At 40.9% G+C, this 23920-nt stretch overlaps 1 protein-coding gene across 3 annotated transcripts in view; it reads right to left on the bottom strand.

The window, feature by feature from the left end:
• TTC1 (tetratricopeptide repeat domain 1) overlaps positions 1-23920 on the bottom strand; it is a 51066-nt gene that overhangs the window by 26899 nt on the left and 247 nt on the right. For all 3 annotated transcript variants that reach the window (XM_026658060.2, XM_026658061.2, XM_026658062.2), the window contains exons 2-6: positions 22927-23276; positions 15222-15282; positions 12399-12511; positions 7992-8028; positions 5629-5777 (exon numbers count right to left, since the gene is read on the bottom strand). In XM_026658060.2, the coding sequence (XP_026513845.1) occupies positions 5629-5777; positions 7992-8028; positions 12399-12511; positions 15222-15282; positions 22927-23262 (696 nt within the window). In that variant the 5' untranslated portion in view covers positions 23263-23276. The remainder of the gene's footprint in view (positions 1-5628; positions 5778-7991; positions 8029-12398; positions 12512-15221; positions 15283-22926; positions 23277-23920) is intronic.

Below are 23920 nucleotides of genomic sequence, written 5' to 3'. Positions count from 1 at the left end.
TATGCAACTTACATTAGCATTAATGGGAGTTATATATACACATATCAGTGGCAGAAGAAAGTCCTACTTAATGATACAGTCCTGAAAAAAGTAGTTTCAGTTATGGTTTCAGGCCAAGGTTCTCTCTGGTTGTTTCCAGTGCTACTCCTATAGCAGCATAATGCGTTTTGAACAGAAAATGAAATTTATTTTAAGTTATACAGTGCCAAATTAGAACATTAAAATTACTTAAATTGATGCCCAAAGTGTTTTTACATCAAATCGAACTATACAGAAGTCTAAGTTTAAGCAGTTTTTAAAACCATCAGCAGGTTTTAAAATGTAAGACCATTCAATGATATGATCAAAATGTTCAAATTTGGAGCCTACAGTTATTAATAGTGCTGGACAAATACACGAAGACATGCGTACAAAAACAGTCCCTGCCCCAGGGAGCCTGCAATTGACACAAAAAGGGTAGGAGAGGAAACAGGCACAAAAAGGTCATGCGGCAGGTCAATGACAGAGCTGGCATTGGAATTCAGGTCTCCTCATTCCCAGTCCAGTGTCCTATCCACTAGATCCAACTGCCTCTCAGATACAGTTTTAGAACTAAAGATGGACACGAAGGGGCTTCAATAGAGCGACACCAATTCACATGACGTGATCTTCTCCATGACAGGGAGTTAGTATTTTGAATTCAGTGCTAGACCTACATGTTCAAAATTTGGGGTAGGTGCAGGTCATTACTGAAAGCCTCAAAAAAAGATTCAGCTCACACTCTTCTTTTTCCCTGGGAAGGTGTGACTGAGCCCTATGTTAATGTTTAGTGCATTTTTTTAAATACATTTTAAAAAGTTTAAACATCTGACCCTAAAATTAAGTTCTTAAGTCTTGACCTAACTGACCTAACTCAGCGCCTCCACTTTGCCACCTAGGGAGCCCTACCACTTCACTACTTTAAGACTGGGGCCCCAGCTTCAGCACTCCTTTCTCCCCCCACACTGGCTTCTTCAGGAGATCCCAATAAGCTTGAGCTTGGGCCCCTACTGGAGATTTATCCTCTTGAGAGCTATACAACCAGCAGATATTTGCTGTGACACAGGACAACCTTTTCAAAGCAAAACATTATTAGTCAACTGGAATACAATAGTTAGGGCTATTGGGTTCAAAGGGTAAATCAAAGCCAGAACGTGCGTCTCACGTAACTTGTCAGCTTTCCCTTGTTTAGTTAGGTCGGTGCCGCTTTGTCCAGGCCTGCAAAGCAAATTATATGCTTGCTGCAAAATGTCCCTAGCCTTCTCGAACCAATCCCGGACTGAAAACCTATGTTCTACCATGCTGGAACATCATTCTCTTCCATGTCTCGTAACACCTCAGTCTTGTGTCGTAAATTCCAGTCATGCTATTTTCACGTGTACTCTCCTTCCCCTCCCCTGCTCTGTGTTGCAGGCAGGAGGTGATTATTGTCAGACAGTCAACTTAGCTGGCAATCATTAAAGTTAATGGTCCAGTTGTTGGTCTTCCACTGTATCTCCAAGATTGCCAGCATGTGAATGAAGCTGTTCTTGATAGTCCATTCATACCAATCCCGACATGTCTATGTGACACACCCAATCACTTCATCACTTTTACCCTTAACAAGCAATATGTATGGGGAAACTGAGTCACATACTTTTTAATAAAAATACAGAAATTTTCCACATTCTCCACAACATATCAAAAGGTAACTTCAGTAAACAATGCATATAAAATAGAATCAAGTACCCCCAGCAAGAGGAAAACAAGGAATGTTTGAGAACTGCAAACAACCAACATAAAAAAAGTATTATGTATTATATAGGAAAAAAAGCATATTGAAGAGAACATGGATAATGTCCAAGGAAAATACCTCAGGCCAGACAACAGACTGGGCGCTCTTTTTGTTTTACATCCATATTAACTGCAGTTTTATTTCAAGTACTGAAGTAGCTGGATTTTTAGTGGGGTGGAGCACTTGCAGCTAGCTCCCATTGCAGTTGATTGAAGCTATAGGTGATCATCTCAACTTAAAATATGGTTACTTAAATTTAGGTGCCTAAATATGGCTTTAGATGCCCAATTTTAGGCATTTTGAACATTTTGTCCATTCTCCTTTAACTAGTAATCAAAAGTAGTTTCAACCCATACACCCATGCTGTTCATAATAGTCACAGGAACGTGCATATTTTATAAGCAGATCATCAAAACTAATACTAGAACTCAGAAACAATATAAATGAATCAGCATTCCCACTTACACAAAAACAAACCCATAAACCACAATCCCAAGGGCTAGAGAACATGCTGTAATGAAAAAAATTATGCAACGATGAAGAGGCACTTTTAAAAATACCACCCAATGCGCCTCTTAGAAATGGACAGCTGCTTGTGGGTATGAGCGAAGGGCCTCCAAAACCCAGAATTCAAAAACAAACAGCTCCAATTTTGTAGAGGGCAATCATCTCTGAGCAGTTTTTGGGAGCTACCTTCCCCTGGCAGCATGCTCCCTTAAGGGCTCTACTGTCCCTTCACATGGCCTTGACAGAAGCATGAACTAACTTCCACCTGAAGAGCCAGTGTGCGATGGAATGCACCCCTGTAGTCACACCTACACACTATTATAATAATCGTTGTATAAAATATGCCTTGTAAGGTATTATTTGATACCTTACAATAATAATGGTTAATAATATAATGGTGGAATGTATAAATTACATGTACAGTTTTGAATTCTCCCTGAATGATGCTGGTGGCACATGTTCAAACCCACGTAGCCCCAATTAGGCAGAACTGCTTCCACAGGTCTCGAAAGGAATGTGTGTTTACCTCAACTTACATACAAGTTGTAAACAGAATCCTCAGACAGCGAGGGGGGAAGGCAGGAGGTAAAGAAAAGCCGCATTCCAGCAAACAGGTAAAAAGAAACATCATGGAACTTTGTTCACCACCAGTCATCATGTTGTCTTCTTTACTGTTTTAATAAACTTTGCTTTGAGTGGTAACCTTCAGGAAAATGCATCTCAAAGTGGGACTGGACTAGAAAAGTGAGGGGATAAAAGCACTCCAAGTTCTCTCTCCGTCTCTTTCACCTCAGAGGACAAAAGAACACAGGCCATTGGTCCTTGGGAGCAGATCCTCACCTGAAACTTGGCCAGCAATGCTACTGGAAACCTGAGGTAAGAACTTCACTTTGAACCAAGTCTACTTTGTTAAGTTTAGAAAGCATTTTATCTGCATTTCTCTTGTAACTTCAATGCCTCATTACTTGTACTAGCTTAAAACCTCTCCTTGTAGTTAAATAAATTTGTTTTATTCTTTAATCAAAACTAATCCAGTGTTGTGAACTGTGTGGGTAATTCCATTTAAAGTGGCAAACTATTGTATCTTGATCCCTTTACAAGGGCAACAGACCTAACATCTGGACGGCCAAGGAGAGGGCAGGACAGTGCAAAAAAGACACATTTTTGTGGAAAATAACCAGGACTAGGAGCATATTGGGGTCACCCTGCAAGCAATAACCAAGGCTGGTGGAAGCAGCAGGCTGTGCTGACAGGCTGCTGCGGTCAGAACTGCTGGACCAGGACTGGAGCTGTACACAGACATGCTGGGTGTGACCAGCATGCTGGCAGTCTGTTTGTGAGCAACCCAAGTTGGAAGCTACAATAGCAAAGCATTGCAAGGCACCCAAAGTTGCACGGCAGGGGTGACACAGCCCCTCACTGGTCTGGATTGCTCTGCGGAACGTCACACAGTGGAAAATACAAGCAGCCTCCGAGAGGAGCAGTCAGAGTACCTATCCCTTCCTGCCTCCCCGGACATTGTACAGACTGTTTCTAATCTATCAAATCCACCACCACTTTTCACACTAAGAATTAAAGTGCCAAATACCATCAGAAAAGCACTTCCGCTGGCATTTCACACAAATAGCTGCTTAAAACCTGGAATCAACTGTCCATGGCAGTGACTAAATCCCCATCGACTAGGGACTGTATACAGGTCAGATTTGGGTTCCAGGGAGTTTTAAGGGTTTACCTTTATTCTTCCAATCCATACTGTCCAAAAACCAAAGAAAACATTCTGAGTACTTATTTACACCAGTGGATATGACAAAAGATTCTTTCAAGGTACCTTCAATCCCACAGCTATTTGTAACATTAATTGAAGAGGACATGGGATTTAGTACTAAACTGCACACCTCATTTTGCTCACTAATGAAGAAAGCAGCTAGATCAGGAGGTGCTTCTGTTTATGACCACAAGATTACATTCCATTAAAATGAGAGGACATGCTCTTGGATGTAAATAGCAAGCTTAAACTGCTATTAGCAAAAGTAACTCAAAAGTTTTCAGAAACAAACCACTCAAGATTTTGAACGATCTTTTTAGGTCTGCCTCAATCAGAGTTATCAGTTTAGCTACAAGCCTATTTTCTGGTGTCCTCAAAAATTACATGATCAAGACAAAAGTGAAATTATTATTTTGAATTTCAGTTATTTATGTCCATCTCCTTCAGAAAAAAGAAAAGTGTGTTGTAGAGATGTTTGGCCAGAGAGTCACTATTCAGAAGAATGATTGCAGTATAATACCTATGTCTTACAGTATAATAATACCTAGGTCTTACAGTATAGTGCTTTTCATAAATTCCAGCCCACTGAAGAACTAGCAAAAGCAGTGTTATTGTGCGCCTTTTTTCTGATCTACCAATTCCTTCCATCCCAGATGCCTTTGCACATTACTTCTGCAAGAGTGTGGAGGTGGTGTGGGATGCGATTTCCATTCCAGGACCAGGGGCTCAAGTGCCTGGTGCATACTACACACGCCCCGCCCCTGAACACTTGCTTGGCACATATATAGGTGTAACAACAAGTCAGAATTTGAATCAAGATTTTTTAGCTATTTATCTGAATATTATATTGCACAGAGCATACGCTGAAGGGAATCTGACTGTAGAAGCACATATGAACATTCACTTTCAGCTTCATTTCTGACAATTAACATAAGCCTCAATGTTATCCTGCCATGGTTCCTCACAGGAACATTATAAATTATTGCTTGCTTTAGGGAAAGAATAAAAATTAAACATCAAACAGAACAAAGATAACAAAGGACTATAGTGTATGAGTGATAAACTGGGTGGGGTGGCTGTTTAACAACAAGTAAAGCATACTTACACATGGTTATTATAGGCCAAGCACCTGCAGGCAGGAACACCCATGTTTACTTTCACCCATTTATAAAGGTTAAACAGTTCCATACTATGTAGATATAAAATTGTTACAATTCTTCATGACCTTTTTTTTTTTTTTAAATATAATGTCATGGGAGAGGGGAAGGGAGGGTGTGAGAAGGCACGAGGAGAGAAACCCAATCAATTTTCAGAGCCAAAGACAAAATGTAGTTGTAACTTTACTATTAATACCAACATTAGTCAACTGAACAGTTGAGATCCTGAGTGAACAAGGATATACATCTGGCTATCATGAATATAACACGATCTGAGATTTAAGCCTGCTTGCATCACTAGCGAGAGTTAAGTTGAGCTCAGTGAGTGACGCAGCTTGCATAAGTAGTATCAATGCATTGCATATGTAAATTTTATGGTCAGTCCTAAGTATGGTGTAAATGCTTACCATGCAAGCTTCTCTCGCGTGATGTACTGATGGATCTTTTTCTAGTACTGTTTTATAATCCTCCAGGGCTTCATCTAGTTTTTCTGTTTTTTCATATAGTTCTGCTCTCCTCAGCAGAGCCCTGATATAGTTAGGATCTAGTTCGATTGCTGGAAAATTAAAACAGAGTGGTATGTTTTAATGGAATGTTTCTACACCCCCTCACATTAATGGTTAAGTGAATACATATATCTTGAAGTTTATTTATTTTTTTATTTATTAAAATCAAGCATAGTACCAGTTTAATATAAGATATATCTTAATGGGGGTGGGGAGAGGAGGATGGGACTATATTCTGCATTTGCAAGGGAAAGACTCAGAGAGGATTCTTTGCATCTCCACGGCCCTGTCTACAGGGGAGGTTTAATTCAGAGTTTTTGCATACTAACTGGTATTGGATAGCATGCAATAACTGCATATATATGGCCAACTGTTTTCAGATTCAGTACAGATTAATGTGTCTACATGGCCGCATGGACTTTATGCAAAGTAAGTGTGCAGAATTCTGGGCAGGTATCCCAGGGTGCTTTGCCTCACTGCTGTGCTCCATGCATCCTGGAACTTTTCTCACTGCACATGTGGGATACATAGCAGAAGAAGTCAGAGGAAGGTACCAGGACTTGGGGTATTATTTATATTACACATAGTAATTATTCTGGACACTTCAGATATAATTTGCAGAGTACTATAAAGCCAATATAATACAAATACAGGATCTAGAAGATAAAAGGATATCACTTTTAGACAGACGAGATGCAGAGGTTGAATTTATGTTCATCTAATGGTGTAAGTCAAAAGTAACTCCACTGAAGTGCTTCCGAATCTACACTGATAACAGATCAAATCTGGTTCAGTACCTATAAATGAATGCTTAGACTGTTTCTAGAAATTATGAAAGCAGCACTTGTGGCACCTTAGAGACTAACAAATTTAATTGGGCATAAGCTTTCGTGGGGTAGAACATCTGATGAAGTGGGTTCTAGCACATGAAAGCTTATGCCCAAATAAATCTGTTAGTCTCTAAGGTACCACAAGGACTCCTCGTCGTTTTTGCTGATACAGACTTACACGGCTACTACTCTGAAAGAAGCATGTTGATTCAATGTATGCTTTTTCATCTCCCTATTCTCTTGACAGACACAACCATGATTACCGGTGCAGCTGGGACAGAATGCTAAACAGTTAGCTTCTGTACAACAGTAACCTGCTAATAAACAAGCTCTCAAGACAGTCCTCCACCCAGTTTTCAACATAGGAAAAAGCACCTTTTAAAAAACAAACAAAACAAAAAAACCCCAAAACTAAAATAATTCTTAATGCAAGCAATGCAGCCCAAAATATTCTAGCCAAACATAGCCTGTTTCTTCTTTTTAGAGGGACAAGGACAATGCTGCAGTCAGCAAGATGCAGGTCGGTGTGAATTGCATTGCTATGCTCTAAGTGTTGCATTGCAGCTTGTGAGCCAAGCCCTTAGAGACTGTCAAATGATGGTAAAGTTTAAATCTTGTAACGCTGCACAGCTGATTGATTTTCTTTCAGCCAGTACAAAATTAGTAGAAGCATTTAAAAAAAAAAACAAAAAAACAGGAAGAGGAAGAAAGCAAAGTGGAACAAGCCAGTTAAATGTTGCTACTTTCAAAAAGGCAAAAATACTAGTAACACTTACAAAAAAATGCTTACTGTATAAGCAGTGATGGCACTCAGCCACTGAATTAGTTCTCCATTTGGTAAGGCTGGACTTTTGTCCCAGCTGTTAAAGAGTATAACACACATCCAAGACCAGACATCTGGGGATTTACATGGGGATGAGTTGGTGGATGCAACAGTACACAGCTGAACAGATTTCATCAAGAGATAAAACTAGGCAGCATGGGAATCAGAGAGCACGAGGTCAGCAATAACGTAAAAGACTTAGACAAAGGGATTTGGTGCCTTTCATTCCAAGGGACCACATAATTCCTTGCACTTCAAGGTTAAAACTCTTAAGATTTGGAGAGCTGGGTTGGCTTTACAAGAGTATCTGCAGGAGAAAGGGCAGCTTCTGTAATAAGATTTTGCTACTATCACACTGCAAACACCATTCTTATTTGCAGTGGAGAAACAGGACATTTCAAGTAGTAAAAGCCTGACAGTCATTTTATAAAGTTAATCCAAGATACTTGCCCCTATCACCATGACCGCCCTCTGAGTTCTTTTAAAAATAAATAAATAAATAAATAAATAAATGCCTTGCCAAAAATTGCAGCCCTACTGAGTGGCATGATTAATGCACCAATGACATTGCGCAACAGCAGCACGTTCAGAATCAGGAAAAAGGATCGTACCTTTGCTGCAGTCACTTAGGGCAGCTTCTGTCTTGTCCTAAAACCAAATCAATAATGTTAAGTTTGTTTACCCCATTTCTAGTGATATAACTGAATACATACTTATAAGTGCCAGTTGGGAATGAATACTTTTGTAGAGACCCATTAAAAGCCTTAAATTACATTAGCAATATGCTAGAGATGTCTAAGCCAGAAAGAGGCCAGCTTTCCATGACAGCAGCTGGGGTCAGAGTCATGTGACTACATACTCATCTAATTTGCAATCAGCAGCTCACACAAGGCAGTGTGCAAAAGGCTGAGTCACTCATGCAGGCCTCTACTCCACTGAAATGTCTACTGCACTTCTCTCCACCTACTGGGATCTGGTCCAGTTGCTTGAGGGGTTAGTGCTGAAGCCATAGGCCAGGGGTAGGCAACCTATGGCATGCATGCCAAAGGCCGCACGTGAGCTGATTTTCAGTGGCACTCACACTGCCTGGGTCCTGGCCACCCGTCCGGGGGGCTCTGCATTTTAATTTAATTTTAAATTAAGCTTCTTAAACATTTTAAAAACCTTATTTGCTTTACATACAACAATAGTTTATTTATATATTATAGACTTATAGAAAGAGATAATCTAAAAACGTTTAAATGTATTACTGGCACGCGAAACCTTAAATTAGAGTGACTAAATGAAGACTCGGCACAGCACTTCTGAAAGGTTGCCGACCCCTGCCATAGGCCAACACTTCCCCCATACTCCCAACTCAGTCCCTGTCCATGTGTGCTGATCCACTTGACAGCAGATTGCTGTCTTTAACAAAGAGCAATGCAGGAGACACCTTGCAGTGGAAGAGACTAGATTTTAGTGCACATGTGCTCTGCCTTAACTTGCAATGGAAGATGAGAGGGTTTCTGGCTGTATTGGAATGAGGGCAGATAAAAAGTTTAAGAAATAAACATCTTATTTTCATCCAAAATAACTGGAGTAACAGAGAACAAAGTCTGAGAAAGAGATATACAATGCAGGAGAAGGACGGCTTCTAAACAGTGTTTTTTCCATAAGGCACCAGCTGGTCTTTCAAGAAATGTCTGATTAAAATATCTATTGTAGTGCTGAGTAAACGTATCTGTAGCAGGCATAAATTAAAAAAGACTGACAAGTTATTGTGGAAGCCCCTTAAAACAAGGATACTCTAGATCTCCAGGGCATGGTGTTAGCCTAACCAAAAGCCATTATTCTGTTAGGAGTAGGGTTGCCAGGCATCTGGTTTTCAACCAGAATGCCCAGTTGAAAAGGGACCCTGGTGGCACTGGGCTGTTAAAAGTCCGGTCAGTGGCACAGCGGAGGCCCAGGGCTAAGGCAGGCTCCCTGCCTGTGCTAGCTCTGCATGGCTCCCGGAAGCAGCTGCCAGGTACTTGCGGTCCCATGGCACAAGTGCCGGCTCCGCAAGGCCCATTGGCTGGGAACCGCGACTTATGGGAGCTGTGCGGGTAGCGTCTGTGGGCATGGGGGCAGTGTGCGGAGCCTCCCTGGCCACCCATGTGCCTACAGGCTGCAGGGACCTGGCAGCCGCTTTCTGGAACTGCGGTAAGCACCGCCAGGAGCCCACACCCCAACCCCCTACCCCAGCCCAGAGCCCCCTCCTGCATCCCAAACCCCTCATCCCCAGCCCCACCCTAGAGCCTTCACCCCCCTTCCACACCCCAACCCTCTGCCCAGGTGAAAGTGAGTGAGGGTGGGGGAAGAGCGAGCGACAGAAGGAGGGGAGGTAGAGCGAGCAGGGACAGGGCCTCAGAAGGGGTAGGAGTTTGGTTTTGTGCCATTAGAAAGTTGGCAACCCTAATAAGGAGACATCATACTAATTGTTCATCTCCAACTCATTTATTTCCCTTGTACACTTTGGCAATTACTGGATTAGTTCTCCAGTGACATGGATTTTTAACATCTGGATTGTGAGGATATTTTGCTGTTTATAAATATGCTCAGATAGCATTCATGTTGGAGAGGTTATTGCAGCAGCTGCTAGAGAGAATCTCATTTTATTCTCTGCTCTAATAGTCTGGTAGTATAAGAAGTCTAGGTGGTTCTACTTGAGCAAAAATGCTCAGCTGACTTCTGGCACTTAATATCAGCTATAGGACAGAGTACTCTAATATTAGAGACTGTCACAATGTTTTCTATCCCCAATTCTATCCCTGCATGTTGGACGGTCATGCAAGTTTTCTTCAGGTATTGTAAATAACTGGTGTGGGGGTGGAGAGGAAGGAGGGAGAAAAACGTGTCTATTCAGAGTACATTTAAAAGCAACAGAAGGAGAAATTGCTTTGTACTCCTAAATTCTTGATTCCACCTCTTAAGCAGTCAGAGGTTATTTATCAACATACACGTGGCCTGTATAAAAACAGTGTTGAAAACTGTATAAGCTTTTCTATGACACATGGTATTCAAGTGCCTTAGACAATTAATTTAGACCAGGGGTTGGCAACCTTTTAGAAGTGGTGTGCCACGTCTTCATTTATTCACTCTAATTTAAGGTTTCACGTGCCAGAAATACATTTTAATGTTTTTAGAAGGTCTCTTTCTATAAGTCTATAATATATAACTAAACTATTGTTGTATGTAAAATAAATAAGGTTTTTAAAATATTTCAGAAGCTTCATTTAAAATTAAATTAAAATGCAGAGCCCCCCAGACCGGTGGCCAGGACCCAGGCAGTGTGAGTGCCACTGAAAATCAGCTCACGTGCTGCCTTCGGCAGGTGTGCCATAGGTTGCCTACCCCTGATTTAGACCCACAACTTCCCTGTGAAGCAGGGAAGTATTGCTGAATGCTCACTGTTACGTCCTGCTCCAGTTCCCACTGAGGTCAATGGCATAATTCTCAGGCCTAAATGGGAGCCGGATAAGGTACTAAGGAGTTGTCCTGGCTGGCTCCTCACTCATCTCCATTACCCTCTTTTTCACCACAGTTCTGCAGCAATTTTGGTGGCACATTTATTGTGATGAAGACCATCATACCCACACCACAACTTTTAACTGATTTAAAAAAAAAAACTGGAGAGAGGCACAGTTCCCTTGACTGGTTACAAATTATACAGTCGATTTGGTTCCCCACAACAGATTTTCTCCCAACAGCTATGTTTGTGTCTCCACAGCTACCATGCTGCTTAACAGTGTATCAGTGCATTCTGGTAATATCTGGACAGCTACCCCATAGTGACTAAGCAGGGGATAGAGCAATGGCTCTCAACCTTTCCAGACTACTGTACCCTTTTCAAGCGTCTGATTTGTCTTGTGTACCCCCATGTTTAGCCTCACTTAGAAACTACTTGCTCACAAAATCAGACATAAAAATACAAGTGTCACAGCATACAGTTACTAAAAAGATGGCTACTAATAAGAAAGCTAGCATAGAATCATAAAATAAATCAATATAAATATTGTACTTCTATATACTATACCAGTGGTTCTCAACCTCTTTGCAATGTGTTACCTGGGCCACAGGTTGAGAACCACAGCATGCTCTCCCCCAACCTACCCCCGACCCAAGTGCCTCACACCCAGAGACCCCTCCACAGAGTGGGTCCAGGAGTGGAGCGCAAGCCGGCAGGGCAGCTCCCGGATCCTCACCCGCCGCAGCTGTGCACTAATTGGGCTGCATGTGGCCCGTGGGTTGAGAACTGCTGTACTATACACTGAAATGTAGCAGTATAAACAAGTCATAGTTTGTATGAAAAATTTTAGTTTGTACTGACTTCTCTAGTACTTTTTATGTAGCTAAAACCAGGCAAATATCTAGATGAGTTGATGTATCTAGCCCCGGAACACCTCTGAATCCCTGGCTGTATGCATGTACCCCTGGTTGAGAACCACTGGGAGAGAGGACATACACAAAAAGCAGAAGCAGTAACATATGAGGCAGTGTGCTCTAGTCTGTCCTACCACACAGACAGCAGAGACAAAAGAGGATCAGCCAGACTGGTTGATAAAAGCATGGTTAGGAAGTCCTGCCCATGTCATAACGCACTGAACTGGTTACTGGAAGACAATCAAATGACAATTTAGGCCTCTACCAGGGCCAAAACACTGACTTGCCAAAGTTACTAAACAAGAAGTAACCAGGTGGTGTGGAGACACTAGCCATGTTTAGAGACAGCCATGCCCACAACTGGTTATGAACTCAGTTAAGAGTTGTAGCATGGACAGAAGTGCCTACAGAAGACTCAACTCCAACCAGTGGGATCAACTGCATTTTTCAAATCAGTTCCCCCCACCACCTGCCCCAAATCTCCACCAGTATTTCAACTGAGATGAACAACAACAACAAAAAGTCAGTGAATAATAAAACCTGGAAACTATGGCTTAATTCCTTCAAGCTCATTCATTGACTCTTGTATATTCACAATACTCGGAAAGTACATTCACCTGTTTCATTCTTGCAGCAGCTCTGTTTGAAAAGAAAACAGACCTGTCTTTTTGGTAGCAGGCTGGGCAAACCTGTACAGCTTTTGTATAGGAGTCTTCTGCTTCCCCATATTCTGAAGATTGAAGAGAAAAAAAAACAAACAAAAACACAACATTCATTGCATTTGCCAGTAGAATTAGTGAGAGCCACATAGCTTAAACTCTCTGGAAACATATTCCTCAATATCTGAAGCAACATCAGTTTTATAACAAAAGCAAGACTCAGCCTTGGTCTACACTACGAGTTTAGGTCGAATTTAGCAGCGTTGCATCGATTTAACCCTGCACCCGTCCACACAACTAAGCCGTTTTTTTCGACTTAAAGGGCTCTTAAAATCGATTTCTGTACTCCTCCGCCGACGAGGGGATTAGCGCTGAAATCGACCTTGCTGGGTCGAATCTGGGGTAGTGTGATCGCAATTTGATGGTATTGGCCAATGGGTGCTCCATTGTGACCGCTCTGGACAGCGCTCTCAACTCAGATGCACTGGCCAGGTAGACAGGAAAAGGCCCACGAACTTCTGAATCTCATTTCCTGTTTGGCCAGCGTGGCAATCTGCAGGTGAGTGCAGATCTCATCAGCAGAGGTGACCATGAAGGAATCCCAGAATGGCAAAAGAGCTCCAGCATGGACCGAACAGGAGGTACGGGATCTGATCGCTGTATGGGGAGACGAATCTGTGCTATCAGAACTCCGTTCCAAAAGACGAAATGCCCAAAAATTTGAAAAAAAATCTCCAAGGGCATGAAGGACAGAGGCTATAACAGGTACCCGCAGCAGTGCCGAGGGAGGGTTGACTGACGACATGGCTTACAGGGAATTAAAATCAACAACGGGGGTGGGTTTGCATCAAGGAGAAACACACATAACTGTCACACAGAATGGCCCCCTTAAGGATTGAACTCAAAATCCTGGGTATAGCAGGCCAATGCTCAAACCACTGAGCTATCCCTCCCCCCACTATTCCAAGCAGGACTGAATCTCCATTAAACTTTTCAAGGTGCCCCTGACAGACCCCACCAAAATGATTGTTGGGCGTTGATTTCACGGAGGGAGGGAGGGGGGAGCAAATGAATACAAAACAAATCTGGTCTCTTTCTTGTTTTGATCCACTCCATCTCTCTTATACATCTTAGGCTGGCAGCAGACGGTGCAGTACGATTGCTAGCCATCGTCGTCTCCTGGCTGCTAGCCAGAAGACGGTGCAGTACGACTGCAGGCAGGACTGAATCTCCAGGAGACGAAACTTAAAGAGAATGACCTGGAGTCACTCCCATTTATGTCCAGGCGCCCCTGACAGACCTCACCGAGGTCTGCCAGGAGCACCCATGTCTGCCCAGGCACCCCTGACCAACCTCACCGAGGTCGGCTAAAAGAGCACCCAGGAGACGCCAACGATGGCTACCAATCGTAATGCACCGTCTACTGCCAAAAGGCAATGAGCTTCTGCTGTGTAGCAATGCATTACCATGTCTGCCAGCACCCAGGAGATGTACGGTGACGGTGAGCTGAGCGGGCTCCATGCTTGCCATGGTATGGCATTTGCACAGGTAACCCAGGGGAAAAAAAAGGCGAGAAATGATTGTTTGCCGTTGCTTTCACAGGGGGGGGGGGGGCCTGACAACATGTACCCAGAACCACCCGTGACAATGTTTTTGTCCATCAGGCATTGGGATCTCAACCCAGAATTCCAATGAGCAGCGGAGACTGCGGGAACTGTGGGATAGCTACCCACAGTGCACCGCTCCGGAAGTCGACGCTAGCCTCGGTACTGTGAACACACTCCGCCGAGTTAATCTTCTTAAGTGGGGACACACACAATCGACAGTATAAAATCTAAAAAATCGACTTCTATAAATTTGACCTAATTTCGTAGTGTAGTCATCCAGTCAGCTGCTCTCAGAAAAAGTGCCCTGCTGAATTAGAATACATACCAATGACAATAGTTTTGTCATTTTAAACCAGCACCTCTAGTAGGATACTAGCTATGTTAAAATGCCAAGACATGGACCCAGTACTACAATCTCTAGATTTGTGCCACTGCTGTGCATATTTTAATTCATATGCCTCACTTCCAAACTTTGCACTTTCTTTGAAGTTAAAAAATGCAGCAAAGTTTCAAAATAAAAACAAATGTTTTTCTTTAGTTGAAGCCAGCCCAGCACTGATCTGAAAAATCATGACATGACATCAGTACCTCCTCTCAGAACCTAGGGAGGAATCCTGACATGATGAGAGATGCTAAACCTCTTTAAAGAACAGTTCTTCTCTAGATCATGCCTTGAAGATACACCCATATCCAAGCTTAATACAGCAAAGGGTAAGTGAAGGAAGGAGATACTTGTTATTAATCACGGTCAGATTTTCAAAAAGTAAAGGACCCAGCAGGTTGATTTTTCTCCCCTCCTGTGTATTCCAGCAATAAGTTTTCCTTACACATTATATCACAAAGTTTCAATCGTCCATTATAGAAAGCTCTCTCTAGTGAGCTGTCTTGGAGGCAAGTATCCATTTCTGTGGGATCATTACTCTAATAAGTATATTAATGATATTTTCCTTTGGTGTGCATTGCACCAAGTACTTTTTAGCACTTGGTCTCTAGCATTTATTGTTGTCGATTAGATCTCCCTCCTCCCCTTTGGTTGCTGATGGTTTTGTGGGAGGGGAAAAGAGACCCAAGGGTGATGGAAAATATATCTACCTTAAGGTTTGCTACAGTATCTAATTGCTGATCTAAGTATTAACTAATTTCAGAATTTATTATGTTAAAAACATTAACCCACCTCCTTTCTTAAACTGCTCGTTTCCTTTCTCCTTTAACGTTGTGCTCTCCTTTCTTCTTTTCTGCAACAGATCAGAGAATTTCAGTGTCTCACTGGATTTAACTGAAATGAACAAGTAGGTCAGCTAGTTCTGCATTACTATGAAAGAAAATCAGAATGAAAAGTAACCAGGAGAATACAGACAACACCTTTGTAGCTGTCAAACAGTTAATTTACTATTATACATATTGGGTGTATCATCACACTGGATAGGGGCATAAAGGACTCTGATTTATAAACTAACATATATATAAGGGACATTTTAAAAATAATTTTTTTATGAATGTTTGCATTTTGGCATTTACTGTTTGCTTCTTCTTTTGGAACAATAGTACCTTTCCAGTGCCATTTAATTTCATTCCATTCAAACTGGCTACATAAGATCTGTCTAGTCAGTGAAGTCCTGCAAGTTATTATTTGAGACATCCTGTCCAAGAAGTTTATCATCAGCTGGCTGTGAACCCTGATGAGGAGGGTCTAAGATTGATGGGATGCAAAAAGTGCACTTCCAATGCAGCAGAGACAACAGATTAGTCCAAATGTGATACTGTTGTCTTGGAATAGACTTATTAACCAATCCTTCTGCATAACAGAACATTCTTTTTTCTCCAGCGAAAGTAATGTAGATGTCAGGCACTACAAGCAGCTAGAGGCTGAAAAACGGGTCACTGGCACAAATAAATGGGCTTACTAAGGGAAGAAATACACATTTTCTCCTTGCTGTATCTCTTAGCATTGTTCACAGATGACTAAACAACCAGCCATCAAACCCAAAGGCTGGGAGAAGGTTCCATTAGATAGTGAAAATTGCAGGGGTGTGTTTTCAACTACAAATATCTTAACAGCACTGCTGGCATAAGTGATGTTGGCATGAATGCCTTTAGCTAACACTGCAAATACAGAAGGATGTCACCAAGCCATCTCCAAATGATCACTAAGGAATAGTTGGCACACAAATATAGCTCATGGAAATAAAAACAAAATGTCATAGGGTAAGAGTACAAGGGACCTGAGATTCAAGAGACAAAGTGCAGCTCCTTATTTCTGTGGCAAGTGATCATTTTGACCATTGATTTCTCACTCTCATGTGCGCGCGCACGCACACACAGAGTGTTCAAATTTAAAGCTTTGAAATTATAGCTCATTGAGCGATTAAAAAGCCAACACTGGGGAAAGGAGCAGTTTCCTTCCCTGCAGATTGTGTAAATCAAGGATTAATGCAATTATCTATATCACACAGAACATCTCCTTGGAAACAGCTAAATATAGTAGTCTGTGTGGAAAGCTGCATTGTTTCACAGTTGTGACAAGAAGCAGACTCAAACCCAATACAAAGAGAGGGGTTCTTTCTACTGTCTGCTTTGCCCTGGGAAAATAGTTCTCCCAACCAAAGACACCACAATGATAATCCAGAAACCACAATAGTTTTCACAGAGCAGACTTCAGGGAACACCATACAATTTTCACATCACAAATAAGTTCACACTCCAGGATCTTGTTCTGATCTTTGGATACATGCTCAGGTACCACAAAAAAAAACCCAACAACTCATCCACTCATCATTGGATGAAGTGTGCTCCACAGCGTTCTACTCTACCATTTACAAACCCCATGCATGGTGAGATACTATAGGCATTGGATTATGAGCAAAGACCTCCATTGTCTTCAAAAGTCCATAATGGAGAAAAGCCAGTTATACATAAGGCCTTATGCAGCACTCCAGCATGAAGGCAAAGAGAACATGTGGGCACTTAAATAAAGTGAGTAAGTTGGCACATAAGTGTATAAATGCCTTTTCTACATTCAGGAGTTGGCTGGCCTATTTAGACAGCTACATTTGAAGGCTGAGCCCACTCTTAGGGGAATGCTAATGGAACAGCAGCACCTGCAAGGTCACTTCCTGATGTATGGATGTTGCATAGAAGAGAAATGTATATTCTTTACTGGTACATGCTTCTTGAGGAGAACAAAACAAAAACAAATAGATTTTACAACAGTGAACAAAATATTCAAGTACCGGTATGTAACAAGCTAGCGGTGTTTGCCTCTAAACCTCACTGTTAGGAGGCGATGACCCTACTGGAAAACATGAAGCTGTAAGCTTCCTGCTTTTTACACTGTACTTCCAGCTCACATGGGTAACAACTGCAAAGTGACTGGTCATCACTTCACTGTGATTATATCAGAACTGTTTTGTGACCCACCAATTTTATTTCCATTATAAGTGGGAAAAAAATTGTAAGTGACTTGTCCTTGGGACAAATTTTGCAGAATGTCACCCCACTGCCTTATTTTCAGAGTGAGATTTAAGTAGCTGCAGGGCAGATTGCCTGTTCTTCAATCAGTGACAGAAGTGGGTCAGAATGGACTTTCAAAATGCTCTATTGGGAAGGGTGGAGGGTGAGAGAAACTAATCTTGACACCTTGTTTTCCCTGAGGCTTTATTAATATGTTCACTGAATCAAGTATAACTGTTCTGACTTACACTTCATTATATGGTGCTATTCATAAGAGAAATCCAAAGGTCCATTTTCTACAGTGTAAAAGCCTATGAACAGGGAAATTATGAGCCAGAATAATAATTCTGTGTCAGGAATTTTCCAGTGTCAGGAATTTGCTTTTTGGATGCATGAACTGACTGAAATTTAAAAGAAAAAGCCTAGTGAAGATATTAAGTTAAATGCAGTTACTTCTTACAAACTAATCAAGTGATCCCTTAATGTTAAGTATGGTCAAAAAGACCCTGATTAAGAGAGGTTTATGAAAATGGGAACTGAAAAAGTAGTTATTGTTAGAGTTTTAAAGGAATTAGAATCACAGGTTAAATCGGTCTGGCAATCAGCAAGAGAGACCGAAGATTAAAGACTAACCCAGAGTAATGGGGAAAAAGTCATCTTGGCCTCCTGACAATAGCGTATAAGCCCAAGAGAAAAACCATCATGTACAGTCATATGAACTCTGCTACTTTGTCAAGAAAAAAAAAATATCAAAAGTTAAAAATGAAGGCAAAGTAAGCTCATTTGCTATTGAAAGAAAACAACCTATGCTTCTTTACTTTTTATTCTGCAAGTGATCAGCTTTATAAAAATGCATGAGAAGCTAAATCCCTACATTCATCCTTCAGCTGTCACAGTTAATAGACACCTGCACTGCTAGCCTACAATACTCCCCATTCAGCAACACTCCCCCCACCTCAACTCCTCTGGCTTTCTCTTATAGATTTTATTCGATGGATTGATTTAGCCTTAATGGTGTACTTTACTTAGATCCATTTTTGCCAAAGGCACAAGAAGAGCATGTGCTCTCCCTCTTCTTCTCTGAGGCTATTTGTACAATGTGAAAATGCATCTCTGGGTCTTATACACTCTCTGGTAAGGTCACTAAGTAGCAATTGCTTATACTGAATGAGGTTCTAATCACCAAAGGGTACATAACAAAGTCACTTATGTCGTTAAGGAAATATAAATTTCTCAGCCTCAAATTCCATTTCCTGATTGTAAATCAGTATTTAGCAGCTGTCTGCTTCCCCCTGCAGTCTTATAAAGTCATTGCTACATCATGAATCCAAGCATCTGAGTTTCACCTTAGGAGTATGGTACTCAGGTCAATCCCAAGACTTACTGCAGTTATCAGCAATAAGAATTGTTACACTGACAACTCTGGAGGCATGTGCCCTCCATTTATTAACAGAACAGATATATTAAGTATCTTCTCACAGCCCTATCACTGGTCACAATCCAAGCGTGAGAGGATGAGCTCAGTCTCCATCATGCCCATTAAATCCTTGGCTTCTCTGTTGACAGAGACAATCAGAGTGCCAGTTAGTGTGAAATGCAGGAGTGATGAAGCAAACCTGCAGAGCTGTAAAGTTTTCAAAAGGGAGTACAGTAGCCACTTCACATCAGCATACAAGAGTTATAGACGAAGTTTCTTACTTTTGTGTGCACAGTGTCTCAAGTTGGTAGAAACTGTACTTTCCAGAAAAGTGAAAAAAAAAAACCCAACTGAAATATAAGACTAAATAAGTCAGCTAGGAATGCTGAAAAACAAACAAACAAGTAGTAACAGTAGCCTGCTATGGGCTGTGTTTTAATGACTTAGCACTGACAAAATAGTATTAATACAATTTATATTTCTTCCACACTTAAGGGTAAATTTTCTAAGGCACAAATGGCAGTTAGGCACCTAATTTAGAAAATCCAGCCCTTTTCCAAGATCAACTCTCTGGAGAAATAGCAGCACAGATGCTCTCCAATAGATGAAGTGATAAGTGGGTTTCTTTCTCTAGCTATAGAGCAAGTCTATTTGAGTTATGGACTTCGGTCATCAATATTTTCTCCCATTTGACCAAAGCAATAGCATATTTTGTAATACTGCTGTCCAAAAACTGCACTCGACCCAAGGTTTAAGAATCTGAAGTGCCTTCAAAAATCTGAGAGGGAAGAGGTGTGGAGCATGCTTTCAGATGTCTTAAAAGAGCAACACCCCGATGCGGAAACTACAGAACCCGAACCACCAAAAAAGAAAAATCAACCTTCTGCTGTTGACATCTAACTCAGATAATGAAAATGAACATGTGTCAGTCCACACTGTTTTGGATTGTTATTGAGCAGAACCCATCATCAGCATGGACGCATGTCCCCTGGAATGGTGGTTGAAGAATAAAGGGACATATGAATCTTTAGCACATCTGGCACGTAAATATCTTGTGACGCCGGCTACAACAATGAGAACAGGCATTCTCATAGCACTTTCAGGTGACATTTTAAACAAGAAGCGGGCAGCATTAATCTTGTAAAATGTAAACAAACTTGTTTGAGCGATTAGCTGAACAAGAAGTAGGACTGAGTGGACTTGCAGGGTCTGAAATTTTACATTGTTTTGCTTTTGAATGCAGTTTTTTTGGTACATAATTCTACATTTATAAGTTCAACTTTCACGATAGAGATTGCACTACAGTACTTGTATGAGGTGAATTGAAAAATACTATTTCTTTTGTTTTTATACAGTGCAAATACTTGTAATCAAAAATAAATATGAAGTGAGCACTGTACACTTTGTATTCTGTTTGTAATTGAAATCAATATATTTGAAAATGTAGAAAACATCCAAAAATATTTAAATAAATGTTATTCTATTATTAACAGTGCAATTATCGCAATACATTTTTTAAATCGCTTGACAGCCCTAGTAAAAATACACCACCATTGCCTAGATCTTGCACTTCTCACCAGTAGATCTCAAAGTATTTTACAAAAAAGACAAGTATTGTTATCCCCATTTTACAAATTGGAAAACTGAAGCACCAAGAGGGAAAAAGACAAAAAGTCACCCAGCAGGCCAGAATCCAGGTCTACCGAGTCTCATTCCAGTACTCTATCCACCAGAGCTGTCTCCCTGCCCCAAGGAGCTCATGTAATGACACATGTACAATATGAAGGCAAATTAAGACTAAGGGGATTTATTACATTTTTGTCATATTTTGATCAAATCAGTAAAATGTCACCAAAAAATGAATTAACACGGACTTGGCTGCTCACTCAGCTCTGTGTTCAGTTGCCCTCAACTGTACATATTTCTCCCTATCATTTTCCACTTACGGTAATAAACAGCAAGACTCTAGCAAGACCATTCCCTCCCTCTCCCCCCCCACACTTTTTGGGGGGGCACACATTGGTATTCAATTTAGTTCTGAAATGAAGATAGGGCCAGGCATAGATCAAAACCTGTGGTGCCAACTAAGAAAGAAACAGCTTGCTGCTAAAAAAAAAAAAAAAAATCCATTACAAAACTCTCCAATATTTATCTGTAGGATCAACTTTGAATGTTGTCTAGATTATGATGTGGATGCTGTTATACAACATAGTACTAATGTACATCCTTCTCTCGCAGTTTCACACAACTCCACATCTTTCTCTTCTTGCATGCCAAACCATCTCATGCTCCTCCTTCAAATTCCTTCTCAAAATTTACTTTTGGTTTTCTGTTCCACCCTAAATATTTGTTTCCACTCTTGTCCCGATCACTTAAATTGATCTCTCTCCATGAAAAAAGTTACACAGCCTCCTTCCCTGTAAAATAATGGTCTCTCAAGAGCAGTAGTCCCTTCCCTTGTCATCTGTTGTGCCTCCTCATTGAACAACTCTGACATTAACCATGATCTGTTATTCAGCATGCTAACTGTAATTTAGCTTGTAAACATACTTTGGACACAGAACAGTGCATTCTTACATCTGTAAGAATGCTGCATATACCTAGAAAGTTGTAAAAATAAGTCTGCTGAAGGAGCCTTTTCACACAAGTTAAAATGAATCAGAATCACGCCCTTCCCAAGTTTTAAATAGTGGATTACTGTACAGAAAAACTGAGACATTGCTGAGAAGCACTATTAAAATTCGCTCCTTAACTGGACAGTCTAATCAGATTTGAAAAGCATGAATCAGTACTTTGAGGACATTTGAGCTATTTTACAGTAGGCCTATGAATTCATCAATTCTGGAATCGTGAAACCAGGCTACATAATAAGCTAACAGAAAGAAAGGCTCTATGTCCTAACACATCAAAACCAGAGAACCAGAGTGCTCATAAAGCAATTTTATAAGATTTGGAACTTGGATTTTTATTTTTCAGTCTTACTTTTTTCGCTGTTTGGAAAAATGGACTCATGAAATTATTAAAATATATTAGATAACTTGACTCCTAAATCCTTTAGAAATATTTAAAAACTCTTAGAGCAGCATCATTTTTAGCAAAAACTCATTACATTACTGAAATGAATATTGTTAGTTGAACCTTAATTTTTAAAAACAAAGATTTTTCAAGTTAATATTAATAGAAGTGTAATGTATTCACTGGATTTTTTATTATTATTTTTTAATTAAAAATTTCCCAGACGAAAAAGCAATTCAAACCGCTGCTGTATGGTAGTAGGGAATGAGAACCAAATAGAAACTGATTAGTCTATTTCCATTGTCCAAGCTGAATGAAGTGCACGTAAGCAAGCAGCATAAATGGTGCAAAGTGTGTCCGCCCAACCTAATTTTAATAATTTGAAGGGATACAGTCAACTTTAAATCTAACTGACAACTTGCTTTAGGAAATTTGCTAGAAGGTACTAAAACTGTTCTGAATCCCTATGCCAGATTTTAGTTTTATAACCACGTTATCTTATTTTGCACAGTGCTTTTCTCCACCCTGTCACTGATCAGGGCTTAACTGTCTAAACAGGGGGAAAACAGTGAAAGTGCTGTCAAATGCACAAAGTAAAATGAAAAACAAAACAAAAACCCCAGAACAGATTCCCCCCTCTCGCCCGCAGTCTTTCAGTTATAATTATCTAAAGTTGTTACTTATACCAAAAGTAGGTAAAAAATGCACACAGAAATCTGATTTTGGAGGGGAGGGAGAGGAGGGGCAGAAGGGGGGGAGAGTTTGACATCATCCCTTTAGGGTATTCTTAATGATCCAAATAAAAAAAAAAAAAAAGTTAAGTGAATTTTAACTTGCCAGTGTCTTTTTAAAAGTTTAGGAGCATTAAAGGTAGTGTCCATAAACTTCATTTGCACATTGTATTAAATGTATTAAAAAGAGATCAAAAAGAGAAAATGTGATTAAAACAGATATTAACAAGTTAAAAAATTGTAATGTAATCTCAATAAAAAGTTACCTGTTTTTCTTCCTCTGGCATATTTTTTTCCAGTTCTAATAAGTATTCTTCATCTAATTCTGTCTGCTTCCCTGCAGGATCCTCTCTGTTGTCTCTCTCCTGTTCCATTCCTGGTTCCTTTACCTCAAAGGAGTCATTACAGTCATGAAAACACTCATCTGCTGCTCTAGCCTCTTGGGAAGAGGAATGAAGATCTCCCCGGTCCATGCTTCTTGAATGATGTGCATCTTTGGAACCAGCTGTCAAAGGACTGGTGCTCTCTGATGACTTCTGATCAGAAAGCTTTAAGCCATGGAGCAATTCTTCAGGTGGACTGGATTCTTCAGTCTCTTCCATCTTGAAGGGTTAAGCTTTTGAAAATAAGGGAGAAATAATAATCCTCAATACTTACAGTACACAGCACTTTCAGTCACAAGACTTCAAAGTACTTCATACATTTTAGTTTACCCTCACATTGCCAGTCTCTGAGGTAAACAGTTATCCCATTTTACAGACAAGGAACTGAAGCACAGTATTTGAGTTGAACAAGTGAAAGTCACTTAATCTTGTGAGCACTTACACATGTGAACAACTTTACTCACAGGAGTGCTTACCACTGGATTCTATACGACTACTCCCACAGGTAAAGATATGCATGGGAGTAAGTGTTCAGAGTGGGCCCTAGCTCATCACTGCATTGTGACAACTCCCTTGAACACGCAGCAGTCACTCGCCCCTCCTCTCTCACAGCATCACCATCTCCCTGGATGCCTGCCAAGCCCCTAGTCTAGACAGCATCGCCACATACGGCTCCACCCAAGACAGGCTTCCCCACCCATTCTCCCATGCCACTTAACACAGCATCCCTCACTCAGTCTTGCTTCTCTATCTTCCCCATCATACGTTCCCATAGACCCACTGGTCCAGCAGCCCCACACTTATCTCCCCCCCAGAAACACCAGGCACCACCAGCTCAGCATTCCTCCCACTAGCCCACCCCGAGCCCCAGGTACCC

The sequence above is a fragment of the Terrapene carolina genome, unplaced genomic scaffold (genome assembly GCF_002925995.2).
Source record: "Terrapene carolina triunguis isolate 2854851 unplaced genomic scaffold, T_m_triunguis-2.0 Scaffold395, whole genome shotgun sequence".
Lineage (NCBI taxonomy): Eukaryota > Metazoa > Chordata > Testudines > Emydidae > Terrapene > Terrapene triunguis.
The sequence above is the reverse complement of the archived record's forward strand: the minus strand, read 5'-3'. Positions and strand labels throughout refer to the sequence as shown.